At 53.7% G+C, this 22,868-nt stretch overlaps 2 protein-coding genes across 3 annotated transcripts in view; both read right to left on the reverse strand.

Moving 5' to 3' along the window:
• Positions 1–12,449, reverse strand: part of RAB40C (RAB40C, member RAS oncogene family) — a 20,454-nt gene extending 8,005 nt beyond the window's left edge. For both annotated transcript variants that reach the window (XM_006894852.1, XM_006894851.1), the window contains exon 1: positions 12,308–12,449. In XM_006894852.1, the coding sequence (XP_006894914.1) occupies positions 12,308–12,449 (142 nt within the window). The remainder of the gene's footprint in view (positions 1–12,307) is intronic.
• Positions 12,450–16,545: 4,096 nt separating this feature from the next.
• Positions 16,546–22,488, reverse strand: PIGQ (phosphatidylinositol glycan anchor biosynthesis, class Q). Its single transcript, XM_006894853.1, has 10 exons — positions 21,806–22,488; positions 20,631–20,762; positions 20,437–20,557; positions 19,115–19,241; positions 18,801–18,954; positions 18,568–18,679; positions 17,886–17,966; positions 17,631–17,745; positions 17,289–17,350; positions 16,546–16,698 (listed from the first exon to the last, which is right to left on the reverse strand). The coding sequence occupies exons 1-10, from the start codon at positions 22,486–22,488 to the stop codon at positions 16,546–16,548; spliced, it is 1,740 nt and encodes a 579-aa protein (XP_006894915.1).
• Between the last annotated feature and the right edge of the window lie 380 nt (positions 22,489–22,868).

The following is a 22,868-nucleotide window of genomic DNA, read 5'->3' on the forward strand; positions in this document are numbered from 1 at the left end:
TGTGCGAATGGTGAGGGGTGTGCAGTGGTGAGGGGTGTGTGATGGTGAAGGTTGTGTGATGGCAACGTCCAACTACTCTGTAGATCTAAAGCAAGCACTCGACATTCTCATTTCGAAGTCCCTGATCTCCAAGCTTTCATCATGATCCCTAAGGGGTGAGGTGACTAGAGGGAGAGCGCAAACAGAGTCTGTGTGTAAGTTCATGTGTATGAGTGCAAATGAGCACATGAATGTACACACCGTGAACATGTAAATATACTTGACACATGTTTGAGAAGATGCACGAGTGTAAGCACATGTGTGAACATAGTGAGTATACAAATGTGTGTAGGTGCATGTACCCACATGTACCCTCCAGGGTCCTGGCCAGGGCAGAGCCAACTGTGAGCCCGTAGCCATCTGTGCCTGTGCCGTCTCTCCAGGCTCACTCCCCACTGTGCTAACCCACGGTAAGCACCAGCCTTGGGGCTGGGGAAAAGCTCTTGTCCCCTTGGCAAAGCTATTCCTGTCACTGCCCTCAGGCCCTGAGTCACTGCAGGCACCAGATGCGGGAGCAAGGTGAGAGCTCCCCAGTCACACACTGACCTCCATGGACACCAGTTTGTTATCACAGAAATGACCCTGTTTATTTTCTGCAGCAACTGATGTCCTTGTCACAGGTGTGGGACAGCCACAGGGAGCATGCTCACAAAGCTCGCTCTCTGCTAAGCACCATCAAGAAGCCCAGTTACACTGACTGGTTCCAGGCTGCGTGCGCGACACTAGAGGGCGGCACTGTCCAGGGCTCAGCTTGGTCTCCCTGCTGGGAGGAGGGGCTAAAACTGAGTGCCCTCACCCTGTGATCACCACCGGTACACACTCACTCATCACTGCACTTAAGGCTCTGAACACCGCTGGAGGGACACATGTCTCTCTACCTCCTGACTGACTAGGAGACGGGACACTGGCTGATGTCAGTGACCACACTTCCAGTAGGATTAGGGTCTGTCTTCTCCGAACAGGGCCCCTTCCAGAGTGTGTAGGGGTTAGGCAGCAGCCTGGATGGAACCCTAGGTGAGTCCTTACGATTGTCAGTGCTGACAGAGGATAAAAGGTCAATTGCGAACGATGTGATACAGATCATGGGCCTTCTGAAGCCACTCAGGCCCATGACCAACTCCCAAGAGAGGCAATTTCTGACAAACCCATGGCTGCAAAGGAAGTGGACGGGCCAGTACATGGTAAGGAAGGGCCATGGCAGTCAGTGGCAGATCTGGCTGCAGGCACGGACATGCAGTGTCTCAACGGGTCAGATGACCCTCTCACAGGCACGGACCACTCACATGTTTGAAATGCTGGGGGTGGGGAAGGGCCAGAGTTCACGGCTGCCATGTGGGTTGCCAAAGCGGAGGTGTGGTATGGGACCCTCCTCTTCACCTGTAGTCAGGGCTGGGTGGTGGTGGTGGTGGACACTGTTGGGGTGCCAGGGGCTGTGGCCTAGGAATGAGACCTGCCTACGGAGCTGATATGCGCAGCGCACCTGAACAAGCATGCTCAGTGTTGACCCAGAATGGCCAGCCATGAGCCAGGAGTGGTGGTCACCTCTCCCACTTCTGTCAACACACGTATGGGCTCACTCTGTGAGACACAGAACAGTGGTGCTGTCCGTGCTGGGCTGGGATCCACAGGGGCACCTTGTCCTCAGGGACACTGGCTTGACCCCGCTTACTGTCCTCACTACTGCAAGGTGCCCTCTCTCTTGGCATCTACACGACACAGATCCAGCCCCTTATCTCAGATGACTATGGGAGTATGCAGGCCTCCTGGCAGCACCATCCCAGAACCTACTCACTGCAGGGGCTCTGACAGGCAGGGGGACAGTCTCCTCCACTCAGCATAGCCTATGGAAGCCCACTGCGGGGTACGTTAGCGCATTGTTTCAGAACACTGCTTCCGCCGCCTCTGAGCAACATGGTAGCATCAGTCTAAAGCCCAACATGGGCCTCACACACTTTTTTAAAAAAAATTTGTTATTAATTTCAATGAAAATTTACAGAGACTTTGGATTTCCATTCATTCATTGTTGCCCTTTTCTCTCCTCCCAACCCTCCACCCTAGTACACTACCCTCTTGGAAAAGTAAAAGAAAAATTCTTTCATTGTTTTACAAACCCTCCCCCAGGTCTACTCCACTATGCAGCCTTCACTCTGAACTCCTGTCATGACAAAAATACCTAATCACATATCCCTTTTAAACAGTTTTCTCCCTCATCTGTTTTAAGGCAGTATACATTATTGAACCCATCTTTCTCAGTCTCTCCCCAACCCCGATGTCAGTCCTGTTTTACAACAGTGGCACCACGTAGTATTTGTCCTTTTGTGACTGAGATACTTCACTCAGCATAATGTCCTCCAGGGTCACAGATTTTGAATAATATTGCAAGAGTTCCTTGTTTTTCAATGCAGCACAGTATTTCATTGTGCAAATATACCAGAGCTTCTCTATCCATTCGTTTGTTGATGGGCACTCAGGTTGTTTCCAACTCCTTGCTATTTTGAACAAAGTCATGATAAACATGGGTGTGCATATATCTGCTTGGATGTTGGTTATGGTCTCTTTGGGGTATGTTCCCAGTAGTGGAAATGCTGGGTCAAATGGTATCCCTATTTGCAACTTTTTGAGAAAGAGCCATACCGCCTTCCACAGTGGTTGCACCATTTTACACTCCCACCAACAGTGAATAAGGGTTCCAGTTTCTCCACAACCATGCCAGCATTTGTTGCTTGCTGTTCTGTTAAATTTTGCTATTCTGACTGGGGTGAGATGATATCTCATAGTTGTTTTAATTTGCATCTCTCTTATTTCTTCATCACTTTTGAGTTCAGGATCCACAGTCCATCTGGACCCTTGAAGTGTGGGGCGGCCATTGGTGCTTTCCCAGAAGCTCAAGTGTTCCTGCTGTCCTCTGGTGCCCAGATGCCCAGTCTCTCCTAATATGACTGCAAGTCAGCTGGCCAGCTGCATAAGAGTATGTGGTGTGTGTATAAAAATGCATGAATGAAGGGAGCTCTGGTGGCTGAGTGGCAAGAAGCTGTACTGCAATCACAGAGGTACACGGTTCAAATCCACCAGATGCTCTGTTGGAGGAGGGGCAATCTCCTCCTGTACCAGTCAGATCCAATTTGACGATACACACACAAAAAGTAATAAATTTTTAAAAAAAAAATGCATGCATGAGTCTGGGTATGTGGCACGTACAAATAAGTAAATGCATCTCTGTGTGAATATGTGGTGGCTGTGTACATGAAGGCATCTGTGTGTACGTGTGCATGTGTGTGGATGCATCTGTGTGTGTACACATGTGTGTCTCTCAACTATCCCAGAAAAAAACACCAGCGTAAGACAAGAAGCAAATCCAGAGATTATCCCTCTTGGGGTGTAGGGTGGCCCCTGTGCTATAGGGGATTGTTTGTTAGGTGCCATGAGTTGCATACAACTCATTGTTACTGTGTTGTGGTCAAGCATCATAGAGTCACAATCAACCCAGAGCTGACCCTCCAGTAGGTTTTCAGAAGCAGCAAATAGCACAGGAGACTGCTCATTCTTTTCCCGCAGAGCAGCTGGTGGATTCGAAAACCCACTGCAGTAGTCACTGTGTCAATCCATCTCATTGAAGGTCTTCCTCTCTTTTGTTGACTCTTTCCAAACATGATGTCCCTCCCCAAGGAATAGCCTCTCCTAATAATAAGCCCAAAATATGTGAGAGAAAGCTGTCTCACATGGGTGGTGTGGTCCCTCTGATGTGTGAACTCTGTGGGGTTTGGGATGTGGTCCCTGTAGGGAGCTGGAAGAGGTCGTGTGGGGTGCAGGGGAGAGGTCCCTGAGGGATGTGCAGAGAGGTCCTTGTGAGATACAGGGAGAGGTCCCTGGGGGGAATGAGGAAAGATTCCTACATGGTATAAGGAGAGGTCTGTTTGAGGGGTTGAGAGAGGTCCCTATGGGGTAGTCCCTGTGCGATGTGGGGAGGCTCCTCTTGGGTATTAAGAGGGGTCCCTCTGGAATGTGTGGTAGTCCTCCAGGGTATGAGGTTGTAACTCTGTGAGCCTTTTCCCAATTGTCACAACTGAGATGATGTGAGGTGCCAGGACTCTCCCCTTGGGGTGATGGGATCTAGCTTTGGAGCATTCTTCACAGTCATCTCACCTTCTCTGTGATAATCTCCACATGAGTGGAACCAGAGGGCAGGAAGGACCCAGACCCACATTCTCCTGGTGGCCTCTCTAACAGTGGAGACCTTCCTGGGATCCTCACTTGGACACAACACAAGGTGGAAGAAGTATTGAGGGTGTGGGAGAGCTCTCTCTCCACTCCCCTAGCTCTGCAGACCCCAAGCTACCTGCTGCTACCTGCTCTGCAGACCCCTCAACTCTGCAGGCCACAGGCTCCAACCCATCAGGTGCTGGTAAGGGGCTAATTCAAACTCTTTCCCCACCAGCCTAATTCTGAATTCTGTGAGCCGCAAAGAAAACGATACCCCAATTCAGAGACTAGGAAGGGCATGGGGCACTGCTCACAGAAGCAGACACTTCCGTCTTGCTCTGGCCAAGTGGCTGGTGTGCTCAACACTGGCCTTTCGGTTAGCAGCTGAGTGCTTTAACCTGAGCGCCCCACGGCTCCTTTGCAGCCATCAAAGAAAACCTTTCTTTGATGGCAAATGCTTCAATGACCTCATTCCCAGCAGCCTTCTGGAAGCTTCTCCTTACTCATCTGACCTCTCTGGGACCTGTTCTGCTTGGCAGGAAGGAGGCAGGCAGGGCAGGAGCAGCCCCAGGCCCAGAACACAGGGAGGGGCAGGACAGATGACCACAGCCTCAGCCCCACCCGCCCCCTCCACTAAGGCAGCAAAGGGAAGGTTAATCCCAAGAAGACACCCAGGATCCCAGGACTGGGTGGGAGAGGAGAATCAGAGACCAGGTGGGAGACCAGAATCACTATCACCCTGGAAAAAAGCACTAAGCGAGCATCCACTGCCAGTAAGGTCTGGAGCCAGGGGGATGAAGTGGGGGAAATCACACCGCGCATGTAAGGGACAAGTATGACCAACCCATTATATAAGACTGTAGGAACAGTGGGTGTGACCACCTATGTGTATAGAGCATATGACCAGACCACTCATGTAAGGCTGTGGGGACAGTGAATATTGCCTTTGAGTTGCCTGCAACTCATGGCGACCCTGTGTACAATAGCTTTGAAGCCAAACCTGTCCTGAGCCAGTCTCACTGACTCCAGCACACCTACCCTCATTGCCCTAGTCACTGTATCAATCCATCTCATCTGGGGTCTTTCTCTCCTGTGCTGTTCCTCCATCCTTCCAAAGATCAGTCCCTCCTGGTCACATGCCCAAAGTATGTAAGACAGAGCTTCAAAATCCTAGACTCCAAGGAGAAATTTGGTTTCACCTTCTCTAAGACAGACCTATTTGTTTTCTTGGCAGTCCATGGTATGTTCAAGACTCTCCTCCAGCAACACAACTCGAACGCATCAATTCTTCTATTATCCTTAGTCATTATCTAGCTCTCTTACTCAAAGCAAGTAATTGTGAAGCCTACCCGGCCAACTGATTGGAAGAGATCCATCTTTATTCCCATTCCAAAAAAGGTGACCCCAAAGAGTGTGGAAATTATTATACAATATCATTCATATCACACACAAGCAAAATCCTGCTAAAGATTATCCAGAAATGACTGGGACAATACATTGACAGAGAACTACCAGAAATACAAACTGGGTTTAGAAGAGGTCGTGGCACTAGAGACATTATCGCCAATGTCAGATGGATCTTGGCAGAAAGCAGAGAGTACCAGAGGAATGTCTGTGTTTCACTGACTATGCAAACGCATAGTGGAACAAAATTTGTGGTTAACCTTGAAGAGAATAGGAATCCCAGAACACTTTAATTGTGCTTATGCAAAACCTATACTTGGACTAGGAAGCAAGCCTCAGAACAGAGCAGGGAAACACTGCATGGTTCAAAATCTGGAAGGAAGTGCACCAGGGATATATCCTGTCTACATACCTTTTCAATCTGTACGCAGAACAGATCATTTGGGAGGCTGGGCTTCCCCCCTCCGGCCCAATTTTTAAAAATTAAATTTAATGAAAGTTTACAGAGACTTAGGGTTTCCAGTCATTCATTGTTGCACTTTTCACCCTGCCCACCCCTCTCCCCCAATTCACTCTTCTTGAAAAGAAAAACTCTTTCATTGTTATGCAATACCTCCCCTCAGTCCACTCCACTATGCAGCCCTCACTCTGGAATTCTGTAATGACAAGAATACCCATTCATATTATCTCCCTTTTAAACAGATCTTTCCCTCATCTGTTTCAATGCAATATACATCATTCCTTCCCTCCTTTTCTGTCTTCCCTCAACCCTGCTGTCAGTCCCATTTTACAACAGTGGCCCTAGGTAATATTTGTCCTTTTGTGACTGAGATATTTCATTCAGCATAATGTCCTCCAGGGTCATCCATTTTGCATAATATTTCATGAGTTCCTTGTATTTCAATGCTGCATAGTATTCCATTGTGTGAATATACCAGAACTTCTCTATCCATTTGTTTGTTGATGGGCACTTGGGTCACTTACAGCTCTTTGCTATTGTCAACACAGCCACGATAAACATGGGTATGCTGAGGCTGGGCTTTACGAGGAGAAACATCAGTGATAGGAGGAAGACTCATCAACAACCTATGTTATATAGATGACACAAGCCTGCTGGCTGAAACTGAGATGGACCTGAAGCATGTGCTACAGAAGGTCAAGGACTGTAGTCTTCAATATGGATTGAAGCTCAACATCAAGACAATGATTCTTACCACTGGGCCAACTGGCAGCACCATGATGGACGGAGAAGAGATTGAGGTTGTTAGCAATTACAACTTGCCTGGCTCCAGAAGCAACACTCTTGGCACCAGTAGTCAGGAAATCAAAAGACTAATTGCATTAGGTAAATCTACCATCAGGACCTCTCCAGAGTACTCAAAAGCAATGATGTCAGTCTAGAGACTAAGGTGCATCTAATCCAGTTCATGGTCTTCGCAATTACTTGCTATGCATCAGAGTATGGGTATGACTACCCACGTTTATAAGGCCGTGGGGACAGTGGGTATGACCAGCCCCCATGATGGGATTTGTCGACAGTAGGTATGACCACCTATGTGTGTAAGGCTGTGGAAAATAGTTTGACCATCTCAGAAAGTAAGGCTAGGGAGCTGTGGTGTCCTAGTGGCAAGACGCTGCACTGCAATCCCAGAGGTAAGCGGTTCAAATCCACCAGATGCTCTGCTAGAGAAGGAGGGAGCGATCTCCTCCTGTACCAGTCAGATCTGATTTGACGGTACACGTAAAAATAATATCATAAACATTAAAAAAAAATAAATGTAAAAAAAAGAAAGGCTGTGGGGACCAGCGGATCTAACCACGCAGAATGACCACACCCTATGTGTTAGGCAGAGAACAGTGCACACTGAGCCTGAACCCAAAGAGTGGGAAGTAGAGTCCTGGGCCACTCAGGGTCCCTGACAGGGTGTACTCCAGCAGAGTCATTGCTGTCTTGGCAGAAATGTGGCTCTGTAGGCCATCAGCAGTCCCAGGCTCTCTGGTGCTGGGATACCTCAATGCCCCTTTTCAAGTGATCACTGTCCCTTCTCTCTCATCTCACTCACCCCCAGGAACAAGACCCTCACTGCTCTCTTCAATACTGAGTCCCCATGGTTTGAAAAGGAAGGACAAGGACATGCTAGGGAACTGATTCTAACACTGGCGTTATCAGGAGCTGACATACTTGCCATCCTGTTGAGAAGGTCCTGCCAGCTGTCGCTGGAGTGTCCTGCCCTGAGGCACGACGCCTCACAGGCTCAGCGCGGGTGCCTGCATGCTGGTGTGGAGCCAGTCCAGCCCCACCTAGTGGCACAAGTGACAGAGGGCACCCTTGAGTGCAGACTCAGACCCCACAACCTCTCCCTTCATGCTGCCTGCACTGGAGGACCCAGGGCAGACCGCTGGCTCTGCGCCCACCAGCTGTCAACCCCAAGTCTGCTTCTCCAGAGGCAGAGGCAGAGGCAGAGGCAGTGGCAGAGGCAGAGGCAGTATCAATGACTCAGGTGTTGGTAAGCTGAGGACACCACATGCATACACCTGCCCATGGAACAGGTCCTACCAGCCTTCAACATGTGGGTGCACAACATGGAGCAGGGAGGTGACAGTTGGCACCGCATTCTCGTCTCCTGCTGACAGGAGTTAGGCTTCAGCACCCTCGGGCAAGTCTGGGCATCCTGATCAGGGTTCTAGGGGTGCCAGGGTGAATACCAACCAACCTGTCAACAGGGCTCAGGGTTTGACTATCTCAGCATTTCCCAAGCCATGCTGGCCTCTTCCTGTTCCACACCGCTTCCCACTCAGACCAACAGAAGGTCCACACAACTCCCCAGAGAGACCAATGGAGGGTCCACACAGCTCCCCACTCAGACCAATGGAGGAGGGAACACTAGGTCTCCTTTTCCGAATAGAGAACACAATAACATGCTGTTAGAATGATGGAGATAAACATATGTATGTCCTTTCAGGAGCCCAAGTGAGAACAGGGAACAAACTAGGTAGCCAACAAAAGGTTAGAGGTTCAAATCCTCCTCTCACAGGCACCTGGGCAGAAAGGCCTGGAGAGCAATATCTGAACACTCAGCCACTGAAAACCCCCTAAAACATAATTCTACTCTGACACAGGTAGAATCACCATAGGTCAGGGAGGCCACTCACAACACCTGGCTTGAGGGCAGTGATGGCCCACTGATGTGATCCCCACCTTCCATATGAGAGCCCTGGTTCAATTCTGCCCAGTGCTCTTATCAGAGCCCATACTGTCTGTGAAAGCTTGTGTGTTAATGCTGAAGAGGCTTCAGTGTAGCCTCTAAATTGTTAAGATTAGGAAGAAAGGTTTGGATATTGGCTTCTAAATCACTGGCAGCTGAATATGGTAGAAAGCAGCTCTACTCTGATACCTGTAGGGATCCAAAGAGTTGAGCTGACCTCATCGCAGCTGATTTGGTTTGGGATCTTTCATGTGAGGACCAGAAAGTGAACCCCAGTACTATAAGTCCAGCAAGCCAACTTCTCCCTGCACTAGGCCCCGGGAGTGAGATGCCCAGGAGATGCAAAAGTGCCACACCTTTGTACGTTGTGCTTTCTGGGCCCTGGGACTGCAGGGACAAGGCACACCCCTGGATCCATGGCCAACTTGTCACATCTCTGGTCAGCATTGTGGGAACTGGGCATAGACCAACAGGTGGTGATGGGTCCTGACAAGGCAGTGTCTTTCTGAGAGGGTTTCTCTGCCACTGCCAAGCACACCCTTTTCCTGCACCAGAGAGGAGTGACCACTGCTCTCAGGAAGGTGTCTCCATCTCATGCAGGACTGTCCTCACTGTGGTTGGCGTGTCACAGGAAGTGTGGCAATGTGCTGAGGCCCAGGAGAGGGGGTGAAGGAAGATGCTGGTCCCATCTTCTTGTTGATGGCTGTGTTCTTCCCTCTGGTTGTAGGGTGGGGGCTACAGGACAGAACCCATCCTCAGAAAAACAAATTAATGGCTTTGTCCACCTGGGGAGTTCAAGCTTCTGACCCTCCTAAATCTGTATCCCATTCTGGAAGGACAGAGGTCCCAGGAAAGCAGTCTACGTCATCCTTGGGGGCTTGGCCTCTGGAAACAAGACAGTGCTTCCTCAAGTCCCAAGGAAGTGTGTGGGAGACAAGCCCAGGCAGAGAGCAGAGGGAATCGCACTTCTGGGAACAGGATGGAAATCTGTGGAAAGACTGGTCCTGGACACATACAGGACTTGGCTCCCCAAGTAAGTGCAGGTCCTGAGGCTTCCAGCCAGGGTCCCACTGGCCTGACCGCACCCACAGGCACACCAGGCTATACCACAGGCACAATTCTTGGGTAAGGGCTTAAGTGCGAGTGTGCATGTGTGTGCATGAGTTGTTAGTGAGACAGACACACAAGCAACAACAACTCACTGCCATCAAGTCAGAACTGATGTGCTGACAGTGGGTTTTCAAAAGCTGCAAATCCCAAGGGAGAAAACGATTTCTCTTTTCTCCCCCAAGAAGCACCTGCTAGATTTGAACCAACCACTATTGTGTTGGGAGCGCAACTCCCTACCCACTATTGTCACCAAAACTCCAACCAGACACTCCCAAGAGCCTCCAGCAACATCTCTACAGTCTTCTTCCCGTCCAGACCGTGGGCCTCAGGTGTATGTACACAGCCACAAACAAGGTGGGTTACAAGGTGGTGACGCTGAGTCAGCTCCAACACACACAGCAGCCCGTGAACAAGAGGCAGAAACCCGGGCCAGACAGGCACCATCCTCCCGGCCTCTACTGTGCTCGAGCCCTTCTAGCAGGCAGTGTCAACAGAGCGCACTGAGAGGTTTCCTCTCTTTTATAGACCCTCGATTCCTCCAAGCATGATGTCCTCCTCCAAAGAACACATCCGAAGCATGTGACACAAAATCTCTCCATCCTCACTTCTAGGGGGCATTTTAGCAGTAAAACGGAGAGTGGGGGACCCTCTAAATGAAGGAGTCAAATGCATGATAGGCTCCTGTCATCATGATTCAGACCCCCATGAGACCCCTACAACAGGAGTTGCCACCTCCACTGCATCCAGCTCCGGATGACTCTTTTCTCACACCCACCCTCCGTCTGGGCGGTGGGTGTCACTGTCACTCACCCTGCCTAGAGGACAGTAGCCTTTCTCCTTTAGAAGACAAGCAGCACTGCCACCTCCACCATGTCCACACTCGCTGTCCAGTCAATGCCCACCCAAAGTAGCCCTGAAGGACTAAGTACAAGTGCCCTGGAGAGTTTCTGTAACGGTAACAGCCTTCTTCAGAGTGGCTGGTGGGTTCAAACCACTGCCGTTTAGAGTGCTTAACCACTATGCCACCTGGGCTCCTTTAGGCCCAGGGACCACACCTCATTCCTGGGTCTCTCCAAGATCAGCTCATGCTTAGGACACTGTCGTGTGATGTCAAGCTGATCACGACTCACCGTGAGCCTGCAGAACAGAGAGAGGTGCCCCCTCACAGGGCAGACTGCTACGGTCACTGGTGGGTTCACACTGCCAGCTGCTCAGTTAGAAGCTGAGTGTTAACCACACACCAGCAGGCCTCTCCAGTGTGTAAGCAAGGGAGTGCCATGCAGATCCACAGCCTCCTTCCCTCCTCAGAGCCCAGGCACCTTGGCTGAATTGGTTCAAGTGAAAAAGAAAGGAGATTGTGGCTCGCAGGAGGCTTCTCCCAGCCAGGCGTGCCACGAGGAGCGGACCCGCTGGGCAGTGCTGACACTTGGCTCTTAATTGTCACCTGACCATCATCCTATGGCTGTCTCGCTGTTATATGCCACACTCACTCCAAAGGGTGGCAGCTCACTCGCCTACACAAACCATCATGCCTCTGAGGATTCTGGCTAAGGGAAGACATGACCCTTGCCCATTCCTGTCCCACTGCAACCCTTTAGGCAGTCTCAACTAGAAGGCAATACGCCTAGGCAGAGCCCCAGCTCCAGCCACCTGCTTGCCTGGTGGAGCTGGTAAAGGAAGGGTTAAGAGGCTCTGACAAAGGCCCAGCCAACTCATCTCCAGAGACAGAGGGTTCAGGGCCCCACACCAATAGTCACAGCAAGGGATGGGTGGGGGGTGGAGCACAGTCTGGGCTCAGGCCAGCAGAGGAACAGGTACTGGACTCAAAAGCAGCAGAATGGGTAGTGGGTACAAGGCCAGGAGAAGGATGGGGCTGGGCTCTGGATATTCGGCCAGAAGAATGAAAAGCAGCAGATAAACAGTATCCAGGAGGAGAGTTCAGAACCATGGAAGCCAAGATGGTCACAGGGGCAGGCAGGAGGATGAAGCTCAGACCCAGGGTGAATAGGGCCAGGCAGGCCTCCAGATGCAGGGCCAGCAGGATTGGCAGTGGGCAGGGGCTGGCAGGATCAGACCTGGATGCAAGACTAGCAGAGGGGCAGTTACAGACACGGAGGCAATAAGAGAATACATACACTGGGCCACCAAGGGGACAGCCCTGGACACATGGACACCAGGACCGGCCTGACGTATGGTCATAAAAAGGACTAGTCAGAATGCACGGTCATCAGTGGCACTGGCCCTAAAGCACGGCCAACGGGGGACTGGCCTGGCCCAGACGCGAGACCACCGAGGAACTGGCCCGGACTGGACGCACAGCCCACAGGACGCCCGCGCCGCGGCCTTACCGTTGCTGTAGGCGTAAGGTGACTCAGAGGCGCCGTCCTGCAGGCTCTCCAGAATCTCGCCCTTGCCCACGTCGCTGTCGCCCACGAGCAGGAACTTGAGCAGGTAGTCGTAGCTCTTCACCGGGCTGCCCTGCGTCCCCATTCTCCTCTCATCGGCGCGCGGGCCCGGCCCGCATGCTCCGCGGGCGGACGGAGCGAGGAGGGCCCGCGCCCAGCCTTCCCCGGACGGCTGCGACCTGGCGGCAGGAGGCGACGATGAGCAGTGTCCGCTGCGCCACCCGGAACACAATGCGGCGCGCGCACTCGCCGCCGCCACCCCGACCCCGCCACCGCACCTCGGCCGCTGCCGCCGCCGCCGCCCCTCCACTTCCAGCAGGCGCCGCGCAGCCCGCGCCCCGCCCCCGGCCGCGCCGCCGCCATTGGCCTGCGGCCTCCGCCCTCCCACAACCATTGGTCAGCACGCCCGTCTGTCGCATGCGCCCCGCCCCGCCGTTTCCCACACAGCGCTGCGGAGCGATGGACAGCCCGCCTCCTCGCCTCCGCCATTTGCCGTTCGCCTCCGTCCTCCTGGGACTATTAGTCGTGAAGCACGTTCGTCATGGGCGTACCGCCCCTACCATTTCCCACACAGCGCTGCGAAGCCTCTGGCCGTCCCGCCCATCACCAGCTAGCCCGCCTCCTTGCCGGAGTCATTGGCCAGGCACTGCCTGTATTAACGCGACTATTAGCAATCATGCATGTCCGTCACGGACTCCCCGCCCCCCTCTCCCCCCCCACGCCGTAGCCCCAATAGCTACCACCTCCCACCTTCGCAGAATTATTGGTCCTTGTGCACGTCCATCAGAAACACTACTGTCCATTTTCCTTCTTGCAGAGCATCCCAAGTGCCCGCAACACTCCCGCCCTCGCCGGCCTCCTCACTCTCACCATTGGCTTATCTGGACGTTCGTCATGATCCCTACTCGCCTGTGCTTGCCCTCTTGCCCCGCCCCCTTTCTTCTCACGCTCACCAATCAGGAGCTTTACATGCTGAGCTTGTTTGCATTCCCATCCTTTCTCCCATTGACCGGGAGTGGAAGGGTGGTGGTGGTGGTCCTTGCAGGGAAACAACGCTGCAGGGCCCAGGAAAATTGGCTCCCGAGCAAGTTGCGACTGGCTTCTGTGGGAGAGTTACCGAACGCGGGGCGTGGCCCTCCCTGCATCGAAGTCCTCCAGCAGCAGCGCCCTTCCCTTTGGGAGCTTTTCGTGGCGTGGTTGGGTTGAGAGCGACCAATCGGCGCTTGGAGACGCTAGGCGGGACTTCTATTCTCTGGGATGCGGGGCGTTGGAGGGGAGGTAATGAAGAGATCTGGGAACCACCGGGACGATGATGGAGCTAGGAAATAGTAGAGGACACGAGGTGACGGCGAGGTCAGAGGACATGGATGCTCAGGCCAGACGGCGTGACCGGAGGTCAGTGGGGACAGCAGCCAGGCCAGGACACAGTGGTGCCACGAGACAGTGAGGCCGGACGGCGAGATTGGGTTATAGTGAGGATAGTTTGAGGCTTGGGGCCAGGAGAAAATGAAGACAGGAGACTTTGGAATTAGGGTACAGAAGAACTCGATCGTGGGCCATAGGACCAAGGGACAGTGAGACCAAACAGTGGGGAAGGGAGACAATAAGCCCCACAGGAGACAGTGAACAGTGAGGGGTGAGGTCTGGGGCCTGACAGCGCTTCTGTCCATCTACCAACCTGTAACCTGGTGGGTACTGGTCAGGCTTGGGCGTGCTCATTTTGGTGGGGAGTGGAAGGTTCCCATTCTCCATGGAGCCTGACCCTCCCACTGTGGTCAGCCATTAGCTGCTGTCCTCACCCCTGGTCACTGACCCCTCAAATTAATGCTCTAGAATCTTGGTGGCCTCACTTGTGGGTGAGTTTTCAGACCCTGGATTCCTTACTAAGCACGAGGCTGTCCCCAGATACCGGAAGATCTGGAAAGGTGGGGAGGGCAAGGCAGTCTAGGACCGGGATGGTCTGGGAAGCTCTGAGGCTCGACTAGGAAGGAACAAGGGTTTCCAAGAAATGGGACAAGGTGTTTGTTGTCTTTAATCAGTAGCCGGTGATCGCGTGAAGAGTTGCATTCAGATCTGAAAATGCAAAGTAACACCTCTTGTCACCATGACAGGAAAGTGTGGAAGGTGCTCCTGGGGGTATAACATCCTCTGAGTGGGTCCAGTGGTTGTCTCTGCATGGATAATAGTATATGAGAACATGCGCACATGGCATAGGTAATTAAAAATTGTGGGGAAAATAAGCACAATTTTGTTACTCTGGATTCACTCAAGAGGTCTCTACCCAAGAGAAACAAACACAGGTCCATTGCAGAGGCAGAATACGGTCAGATTTTTTACACCACTTGGGAGGTAAGGTGTGAGACTGAACATTCTCTTCACCGCTGCAGTCACACTAGCATCTGTGAGAGCGCCTTTAGGAATTTGAAACCAACTGCTACAGTTGTTTTCCATAGACACCACCTCTGGTGCACACAGAAACCTGCCTACTGGTCATCATAGTGACATTCACAACAGCTAAAAGAGAAATACTTCAAGTGTCCATCATGATGTCGGTAGAGAAATGCCAACTGTTCCTTTCACACTGTGTATTACTAGTCATGAAGAGAAACAACTCAAGTTCTTTCTTTTCAAGATGATGAAGAAACACAATCACATCAAGGTATATTACTCACCTATGAAGGAAAATGGAATCCTAGTACATGCTATGATACAGATGAACCTTGGAAACACAATGCTGAGTGAGATAGGTCTGACACAAATGGACCAGTGCATTTTGAGTTATACCACTTTTATTAAAAATGCCATCTTTATTAAATAATTGAGTTAGGCAGATGTAGAAACGAAAAGCAGCTCAGAGGTTCTCAGGCCCTGGGAAATTGTTGGGGACAGGAGAATAAGGTGGTCTATCTGAGGTGGTAAGTCTTGTAGACAGTGACTGTTGCACAGCATGGTGCATGGGGTTAACACCACTGCCTCATACATTTGGGATGAAAATGCTACATTTCTCTTCAAGTGTCTTTTGTGAAACCTACAGTGCAGCATACTGGACCCCAGAGTCCCTCAACCCCCGGCCCTCCCCAACTTGGAGGCCACAGCAATGGAAGGAAGGCAGGGCAGACTGTCAATGGTCAGAAGTTCTGGGTGAGGAGATGCTCATCAGAACCAGAGGCAACTCATCCATGTCCTCAGTGAGCGCACCTGCCATGAACCCCACAGAAGCTCTATACCAGGCAAGGAATGCCAGGTCTTTCAATCTCAGGGTATCACTGGGACTGTCCCACTGTGCCATCAGGATGATGGTCTTGGAGACAAGGCAAAACTTGGAAACACAGCTAAATGGCTCTGCAACAAAGCTTTATTATCATAGTGGTGGTTACTGTCCCCACGCTGTGAGTGGTGATGAAGATGGGCCAGAGCCAAGTGTCACCTGCTTCCTGCCTGCAGCCAAGTGGTCTCCTGGGGAAGGTGCCGGAACTGCAGCCCACTCCACTCAGAACCATCACCCCACACAGCTCTGGTTTAATTGTACCAGCTAGACTGGCAGGTCAGGTCACAAGGTTTCCCACCACGACATGCAGATCCGGCTTTTTGTGTGATGGGTGAGGCACAGGATGGGGGCCATCCCAGGGTGGTGTCCCACAACAGCACAGGGGCTAGAGTGTCTGCAGAACACCCCTCTGCAGGACACATCTAGAAAAACATGTTGCCAGCTGGTGGGAGGTTGGGGTTGCTCTAAAGCTAACCCCACACAGAGGCCCTGGAGGAAACACTAGGACTCATTCCTTCTGTGGGGAGGAACATACCCTAAATACCTCTGTCCCCGGGACAGGCCCAGTAACCAGCCAGCATACCCACAAAGTGGCCCAGAGGCCTGAGGGTTAAGGGCTGGTGTAGGACATGAAGTGGCTGGGGTAGCAAGTGGGAGAGCCCAGGGTATGTTCTGAGGACTGAGTGTCAGCTGACAGCATGACACCAGGCAGGACTGAGAGGTGGGCCAAGGCAGATGGTGGTAGTGACAGAGCCTGGCCAGGAGGGCTCACCCTGCTTGCATACCCAGGACCCCTATGCCTAGGGGAAACAGGGCAGCGGCTGGTCTGGCACCTGCAAGACATTTGCTGCCCACCATCCATGCTGCACTGGGCACAGCAGGCAGCACACTAGTGAAGGTACTGGCTGAGCCTTCAGTCCTGCTTGTCCCCTTTCTGCTTCCAGGGGTAGATGAGCTCCCCGAAGAAGAGCTTGCGGCACAGTGAGCTCCAGGAGAGTTTGGGGGGGCAGCCAGAGCTGGGGAGGCGGTAGGTATGCACCACTTGACTGTATGGCAGTGGGTTTATCTGTGGGAACAAGGGCAAAAGGGCCTGTAAGTTCACAGGATGGCTGGGCTCAGGGGTTCTGGGGGAAAGGGTCAGCTGTGTCCCAGATGTAGCTTCCGTGTATGAGCCCAGAGGTGCTTGGGGGGCCACAAAGAAGGGAAAGCACTTCATAGCTGGCTTTCTGCGGATCTAGGCAGAGAAGACTGGGATCCTCACTGCCTCCACTGGATCTTCCCCAGGATGGGTGAGCACCTGGGAGGGGCGTGTCAGGGTGGCCCTAGTGCTGCTTAAACCCTGTCTGCGTAGTCCCAGGCTGGCTCAGAAGGGAGCATGCCCAGGATATACCCCTTGAGCCCAGAGTCCATGCAAGGCCAGCTGACTCAGTACAGGACCCCTCCATACTGAGACCCAAAGCAGTAGAGAAAGGGTAGGGAAGAGGAGGGCAAGATCTCTAGGCTGAGGCCTCAGGAAAGGGCTCCCCAGCAGGCCCTGCTCTCAGCTCCTCAGCCTGTACACACCTAGCTTGGAGATACGGTCCCACACTTGACAGCCCGGTGTGCTATAGAGGCTTAGGTCCTGGCCACGAGAAATGGGTGGGAGCATTACGTTACCTGCATCAGGAGGCGGAGGGGCTTGCCAGCTTCATGCTCCAAGACCCGGAACTTCACACCAGCTAAAATGAGAATGAGGGGCAGTGAGGGGGCAGCACTGCCCTGATGCATAGGGTACTTCCATCAGCCTCACTGGCATGGGCAAAGTCAGTATTCTCATCAACTCGGATGCTTCAGCACCCAGCACACCAAGCTGTCCCTGGAAGGAAGCATGGTGCACAGGACAGAGCTAGTATGGATGGACAGCCTAGCAGGCTCTTAGTTAGGGAGGCCCCCAGGCCTCTCCCAGGAGAGAGGTGTTGAAACCCCAGCCCTGCTATATTCCCTGCAGCATGAACCCACCTGCAAGCCGGTAGGGCCGGCAGAGGCGCAGGCCAATTGAGTAGAGTGGCAGTGAGTTGACCAGGTCCACAAGTAGGTGAAGGAGGCCTTGCACAGTTACCACCAGGAGCCGGAGCTATGACAGAGCCAGCACTCAAAGCCAGAGCTGGACCATGCCCATCAATCCCTGAGGCCATCCCCAGGGAATTACCTACCCCAGTGACCCCCAGCCTTCCAGGGCACAGTGAACTGTGTAGGGACCTTGGCAGGGCTTACCAGGGTGAACACGAGGTAGTAGAGCGCCGTGGTGGGCAGGAGGAATACCAGCATGGTGAAGAGCAGGGTCCCAATGAAGAGCTAAGGGAAGGCAGGTGTGAGCACTGGCTCCCCACCTGGACTGGGGGCTCCCTGTCCAAGGCAGGGGAGAGCTCTATCCTGTGCTGGGGGATGATCACCCTGTCCTAAGCTGGGCGGACACCCTGTCCTGGGCTAAGGTGCTCCCCTTCTTGGGGGTAGGTCCTGAGTGTTCACTGAGCGGCTGTGAGAGCAGCGTCCTGCACTAGAGTCACATTTCCAGTCAAAACCTATGGTTGGTTGAGCAGCAGTGTGGAAGGGCAGCAAGCTACCACGTGCAGGCCTACACCAAGAAAAGGCTGTTGTGAATTAGGACAAGGAGTCCTAATTAGGACAAAGGGTGGCACTCACTGAATTTGGGCTGAGCAAGGCTTTGCATGGTGTCACCTGCAGACGCCACTTACTTTGCAGGTGGTGGCTGTCAGAGCTGTCGTAGGGTTCCTGGCAGCTAACCCAAGCAAGCAACTGTACCAAGCATCTGAGCCTAGGTGAGCCCCTCCACAGTCTCACAAGGACTATCACCCTTAAGGTCACACACACATGCACAAGGAAGGTCATCCCAAGTTGACTCCCTGAGGTCACACACATGCCCTGCGGCTGGCACCTGGTCTAGGTCATAGGAGCAGGAATCCACACGCTGCCTCAGCACATTCCACTTTTTCCCCCGGAACAGGCGCCAGAGGGAGGACAGGCCATAGATCTTCAAGCAGTACAGCCTATGAGCCAGGTGGGGGTGGGTGGGATATGGGGACCAAGGAGGAGGACAGGTCTTAGATCTTCAGGATGACAGCCCATAGGCCAGGTGAGGGATTGGGCAGGGCATGCGGGACTACCCACCTAGCGCCATAGACATAGAAGCAGTAGATGTGGAAGGTGAGCAGAGCGATGATATCTGACAGGAGGGACAGGGCAACCGTGAGGCCCAGGCAGGCAGAGAGGCCCACGTGCCACAGGATCCGCTCGATGAAGGGTGACATGAGGTGGATATAGCCTGTGGCCAGGGCATGAGTGTTAAGCAGGCCCCCAGGGGCCTGCCTCATCCTCTCTAGGATGGACACAGAGAAAGCACAACCCAGACCATCCCACTGGCCCACAGGGGGAACAGCCCATTCCCTAATGACCCACAGGTGAACGTGGTAGTGGACACTCACTGATCCACAGGTGGATGTGGTAGAGGAAGAAACGGCCCAGCACCTGGTCCAGTGCCCGGTTCATCTTTAGCCCGGCGGGGGCTCCCATCAGCCACTGCAGCAAATGCTGCAACTCCTCAGCCACACGCTGCAGCCAGAGGACATGAGTACTGGCCAGGTTGGCACTGCTCCTCGCTGCCCTGGAACCCAGTCCACCCTGATCCCCCTGTGATCAAAGAGTCCCTTGTACAAAGCAGGGAGTCCAGAACTCAGAGGGCAGATGGTCAGAAGGGCTTACTAGACCCAGTTAAACCAGGAAACCACCACTAGGACCACTGTACTCCTGGCCTGCTGGGCATGCTGCCCAAGCCCACGCTTCCCTCTTCTCCCTGCCTCAGACTACTGGACTCAGGAAGACTAATGCATGAGGTCTGGATAGGTCCTCTGTCAGTCAGCATTACAGAGCCCTCAGGGGTCAGCTCTCCTGTCAGCACCAGGAAGGACCTTTTGTGAGCAGTGGGGAGGGGGGGGCTAAGGAATGGAGTAAGTGCCCCCACCAGCCTTGTGCATCCCTTCCACCACTGGACATCCAGTCTGCACCAAAGCCTCATAGCACATCAGACTTGGTGCTGGCAGCCAGGAAGGGGTAGAGCATGCTTTATAAATAGAGCTTGTTTAATATTTCAAGGGTAAGGGCTGGCAGTAGGAAGAGGCTTTCGTTTTAAAATGAAATATTGATGTTTCTGAGCACTTTTGCAAGATGCAGAGCTAACCGAAAGACACGGGCGAGTGTGGGCCCAGCAGGCCCCTCCCAGCCCTCATTGTTCCTAAGTGACCCCAGAGCTCTGTGGAGGTTCATGGCCCATGGAGGGCTGCCTCCCACTATAGGCCCAGGGCATGTGGCAGCTTGGATATGGCCAGAGGACAGCTGCAGGCCAGTGCGCTACCCTGCACAGAAAGACACACAATCAACAGGGGTGAGGGTCTTCTAGCTCCAAGGGAGGACAGCCAGGTGGACACAGGAGGCCTGGGTCACTGTGAAGGGCAATCAGTAAGGGTAAGGACCAGTGTGGCAAAAGGCTGAGGAAGAGGGAGCAGGCAGGAGCCTGGACATACAGACTCTGTGGTGCTGACCCCATCAAGGCCAAGCCAGAGCAGGAGGGCAGACTGGGGCCCCTCCACGGTTCAAATGGGTCAGCAGTGTACTCATCTGAACCTGCTGAGGTTTGGGGTCTGGATTAAGCAAGGCCGGTACCCACCCCAGCAAGGCATAGTTGACCTGGGAGAGACTTCTGCACTCCCTCAGGAGAGAACTGACCCACAAAGACCACTGCCCCACTCACATCAGCCACAGGGACAAGGGCATTAGCCAGTTGCCCAATGCGGTCCTCCCCATGGAGCCAAGTCAGCAGAGCCAGGCCCAGGCCCACGTCCAGTAGCACGGACACGAACACGTTGGCCTTCCTGGGGGAAGAGGGGTGGTCAGAGCAGCTGGGTGGTTGGATAGTCCCCAGCTCTCACCCACAGTGGCCCACACCTCATCAGTTGTGCAGGGTTTTCAGCCTTCTGGGTGCTGAAGACCAGGGAAAGATGCCCCAACCGGTGACGGACTTGCTCACAGGTGGACAACTTGCTACAGATGAAAGGCAGAGGCCACAGCCAAAACAACCTGCAGGTGAGAGGGGTTGACCTCTGATACCCTGCTGCTACAGGGGAACCAGTCACTCAGGGGTGGACACCCCTTACTCTGAGCACAGGGGAAGGGCTGGCCTTGCTCAGTCCACACCACTTCAAACCAGAGGGCCTGTGCAGCAAGGGCAGGAGGGCACCCCATAAACTACTGGTCAGGGGCACTTCCACCTGACAGTGCCTAGAAGGAATGGTGGGCCCCCTAAGAAGTGGTATCTCGCAGGAAGCACATGGCCATATGGCATCTAGGTGATAAATTGAGACAATGGTCTCAAATGACTGTTCTCAGAGCCTCTCTGTAAATTCGGAGTCTGGCTACAGGCAGGAAGTCAAGAGCTCAGAGCACAGAAACATCAAGTCAACGCACTAGAAGCTCGGGAAGGGGTCTCAACCTTGGTGCAGTGGCTTTAAACCAACTTCAGGGAGGAAATACCTTGCAGCAATTCACCCCCTAGATCTAAGCAGGAGTGAGTGACTGCCATAGCAGTGAAGCCAGGACAACCCACTGAGTCACAGCCTGTGCACATCAGGGTCCCAACCTTCTATGTGTCCCCAGAACAGATGACAGAGGCCAAGAACTCTCTCTGCAAAAGATCTCTGCATCGACACCCTCTCCATGCACAGCCCCGACTCTCTCCTATCAGGCACCCCAGCAGCTGAGTTCTGTCTCTAAGACATGATACACAGGCCAACCAGGCAAGCACTTCAGGGAGCAAGGCCAGGCCCTGGAGTGTCCTTTGTTCATCAGGCTGACTCCCAATGGTGGGCCACCACCAAGGGAGAGGACTGCAGCCCCAGAACCTCTATCTGACAAGCAGCCAATATTAGGGCCATGTTTTATCCAGTGAAGAATGGTGACTGGGTGGCCTCCGGTGCCCAGGCAGACAGTGTCTGCTTCCTTCAGGGCCTGAACCCCAGGAACTCCAGCCCCATGCCCCTGTCCTGGGTCCACCTCCTCCCAACATGTTCCCTCTCTTGCCCCTCCAAGCACCACCTCTGCCCTTGACGGATTCTGGCACCCACCGGCAGGCCCCAATGGCAGAGAGGACGGACAACAGGAAGCTGAGCAGCAGGCAGGTGGGCCCGGAGGCCTGCTTGGCCAGCTCCACCAAGATACTGGCCTCCACGCCCTCTGATTGCCAGTGGCTCAGCCGTACGGGCCCCTCGTCGAACCTGTCACTGCGGAAAAGTGCCTCACTGCGGGCCACTGTGTCGAAGACTGCGGCCAGCCCCCCAGTGCTGGCCGGGGCATCCCCAGCCTGGCGGTCAGGTAGGGCTGCAGGGGGGTGCAACTGGGACAGCAGCACCTGCCGCTGGTCATAGAAGATGAGGGTGACCTGGTGCTCTCCAGGGGCACCAGGGAGCACTGGACGCTGGACTGCCTTGCTGCTCCAGACTGCCCCACCTCGCTCTCGGCACAGCTGCAGCCATGGCTCATGGGAGAAGATGGCACTCAGTTCTTCCAGGAAGCGGCCCAGGCTCTCCTCGGGCTCCTGCTGGTGGTGGCACCAGGTGCCCAGCACAGTCACACCCACCCGGCTGGCCTGCTGCACCTGGGCCAGGAACTCCTTGACCTGGATGGGGATGAAGGGGAAGTGCACCACCGCCAGGACCACTGCACTGCTCTGCTCTGGGACCCAGCGCCCGACCAGCAGCCCACTGTCCGCTGAGGTGCAGCATGTGGGGAAGAAGGCCTTGAGCATCATGCCGAGAGTCCTGTAAAAGAGGGGGCTCCTCGCACTGCTGCCATCACCATTCTGGCAAGGGGAGGGATAGGGCAGCAGGGTGGCTGGAGGCTAGACCCAGACAGGTGAGCCAGCCCAGAAGGAAGCAATGCACACAGCAAAGGGCTCTCACAGAGAACTGCCTGCCTGATGCAGACAGGCCATAGATACTCTGAGGGCTGCAAGGTGCTGCCCCACCTGCACCTCCTCGTCAGTGTGTGACTGCACCCCTTTCAGTTCCCCCCTGTATAGCTACAACCCTACCTGAATGCGTATCTGTACCTACTCTGCAGTCTACAACTACACTCAATCTTCAGTCCCTAGCTGTACCTGGCTCTCAGCTGGGCCCAAACACACATTTC

This window comes from Elephantulus edwardii, unplaced genomic scaffold, assembly GCF_000299155.1.
Source record: "Elephantulus edwardii isolate Elephantulus edwardi_28Jun2011 unplaced genomic scaffold, EleEdw1.0 scaffold00151, whole genome shotgun sequence".
Classification (NCBI taxonomy): domain Eukaryota; kingdom Metazoa; phylum Chordata; class Mammalia; order Macroscelidea; family Macroscelididae; genus Elephantulus; species Elephantulus edwardii.

What these genes read in the sequence shown, in the direction of transcription:
- PIGQ (XM_006894853.1), bottom strand. Translation starts at nt 22,488, where the DNA reads ATGATGCTCAAGGCCTTCTTCCCCACATGCTGCACCTCAGCGGACAGT. An exon ending in TTCTATGTCTATGGCGCTAG is followed by an intron (nt 18,680 to 18,800) that starts GTGGGTAGTCCC and finishes CCTGGCTCATAG; the next exon opens with GCTGTACTGCTTGAAGATCT. An exon ending in CCGGCCCTACCGGCTTGCAG is followed by an intron (nt 17,351 to 17,630) that starts GTGGGTTCATGC and finishes TTCTCATTTTAG; the next exon opens with CTGGTGTGAAGTTCCGGGTC.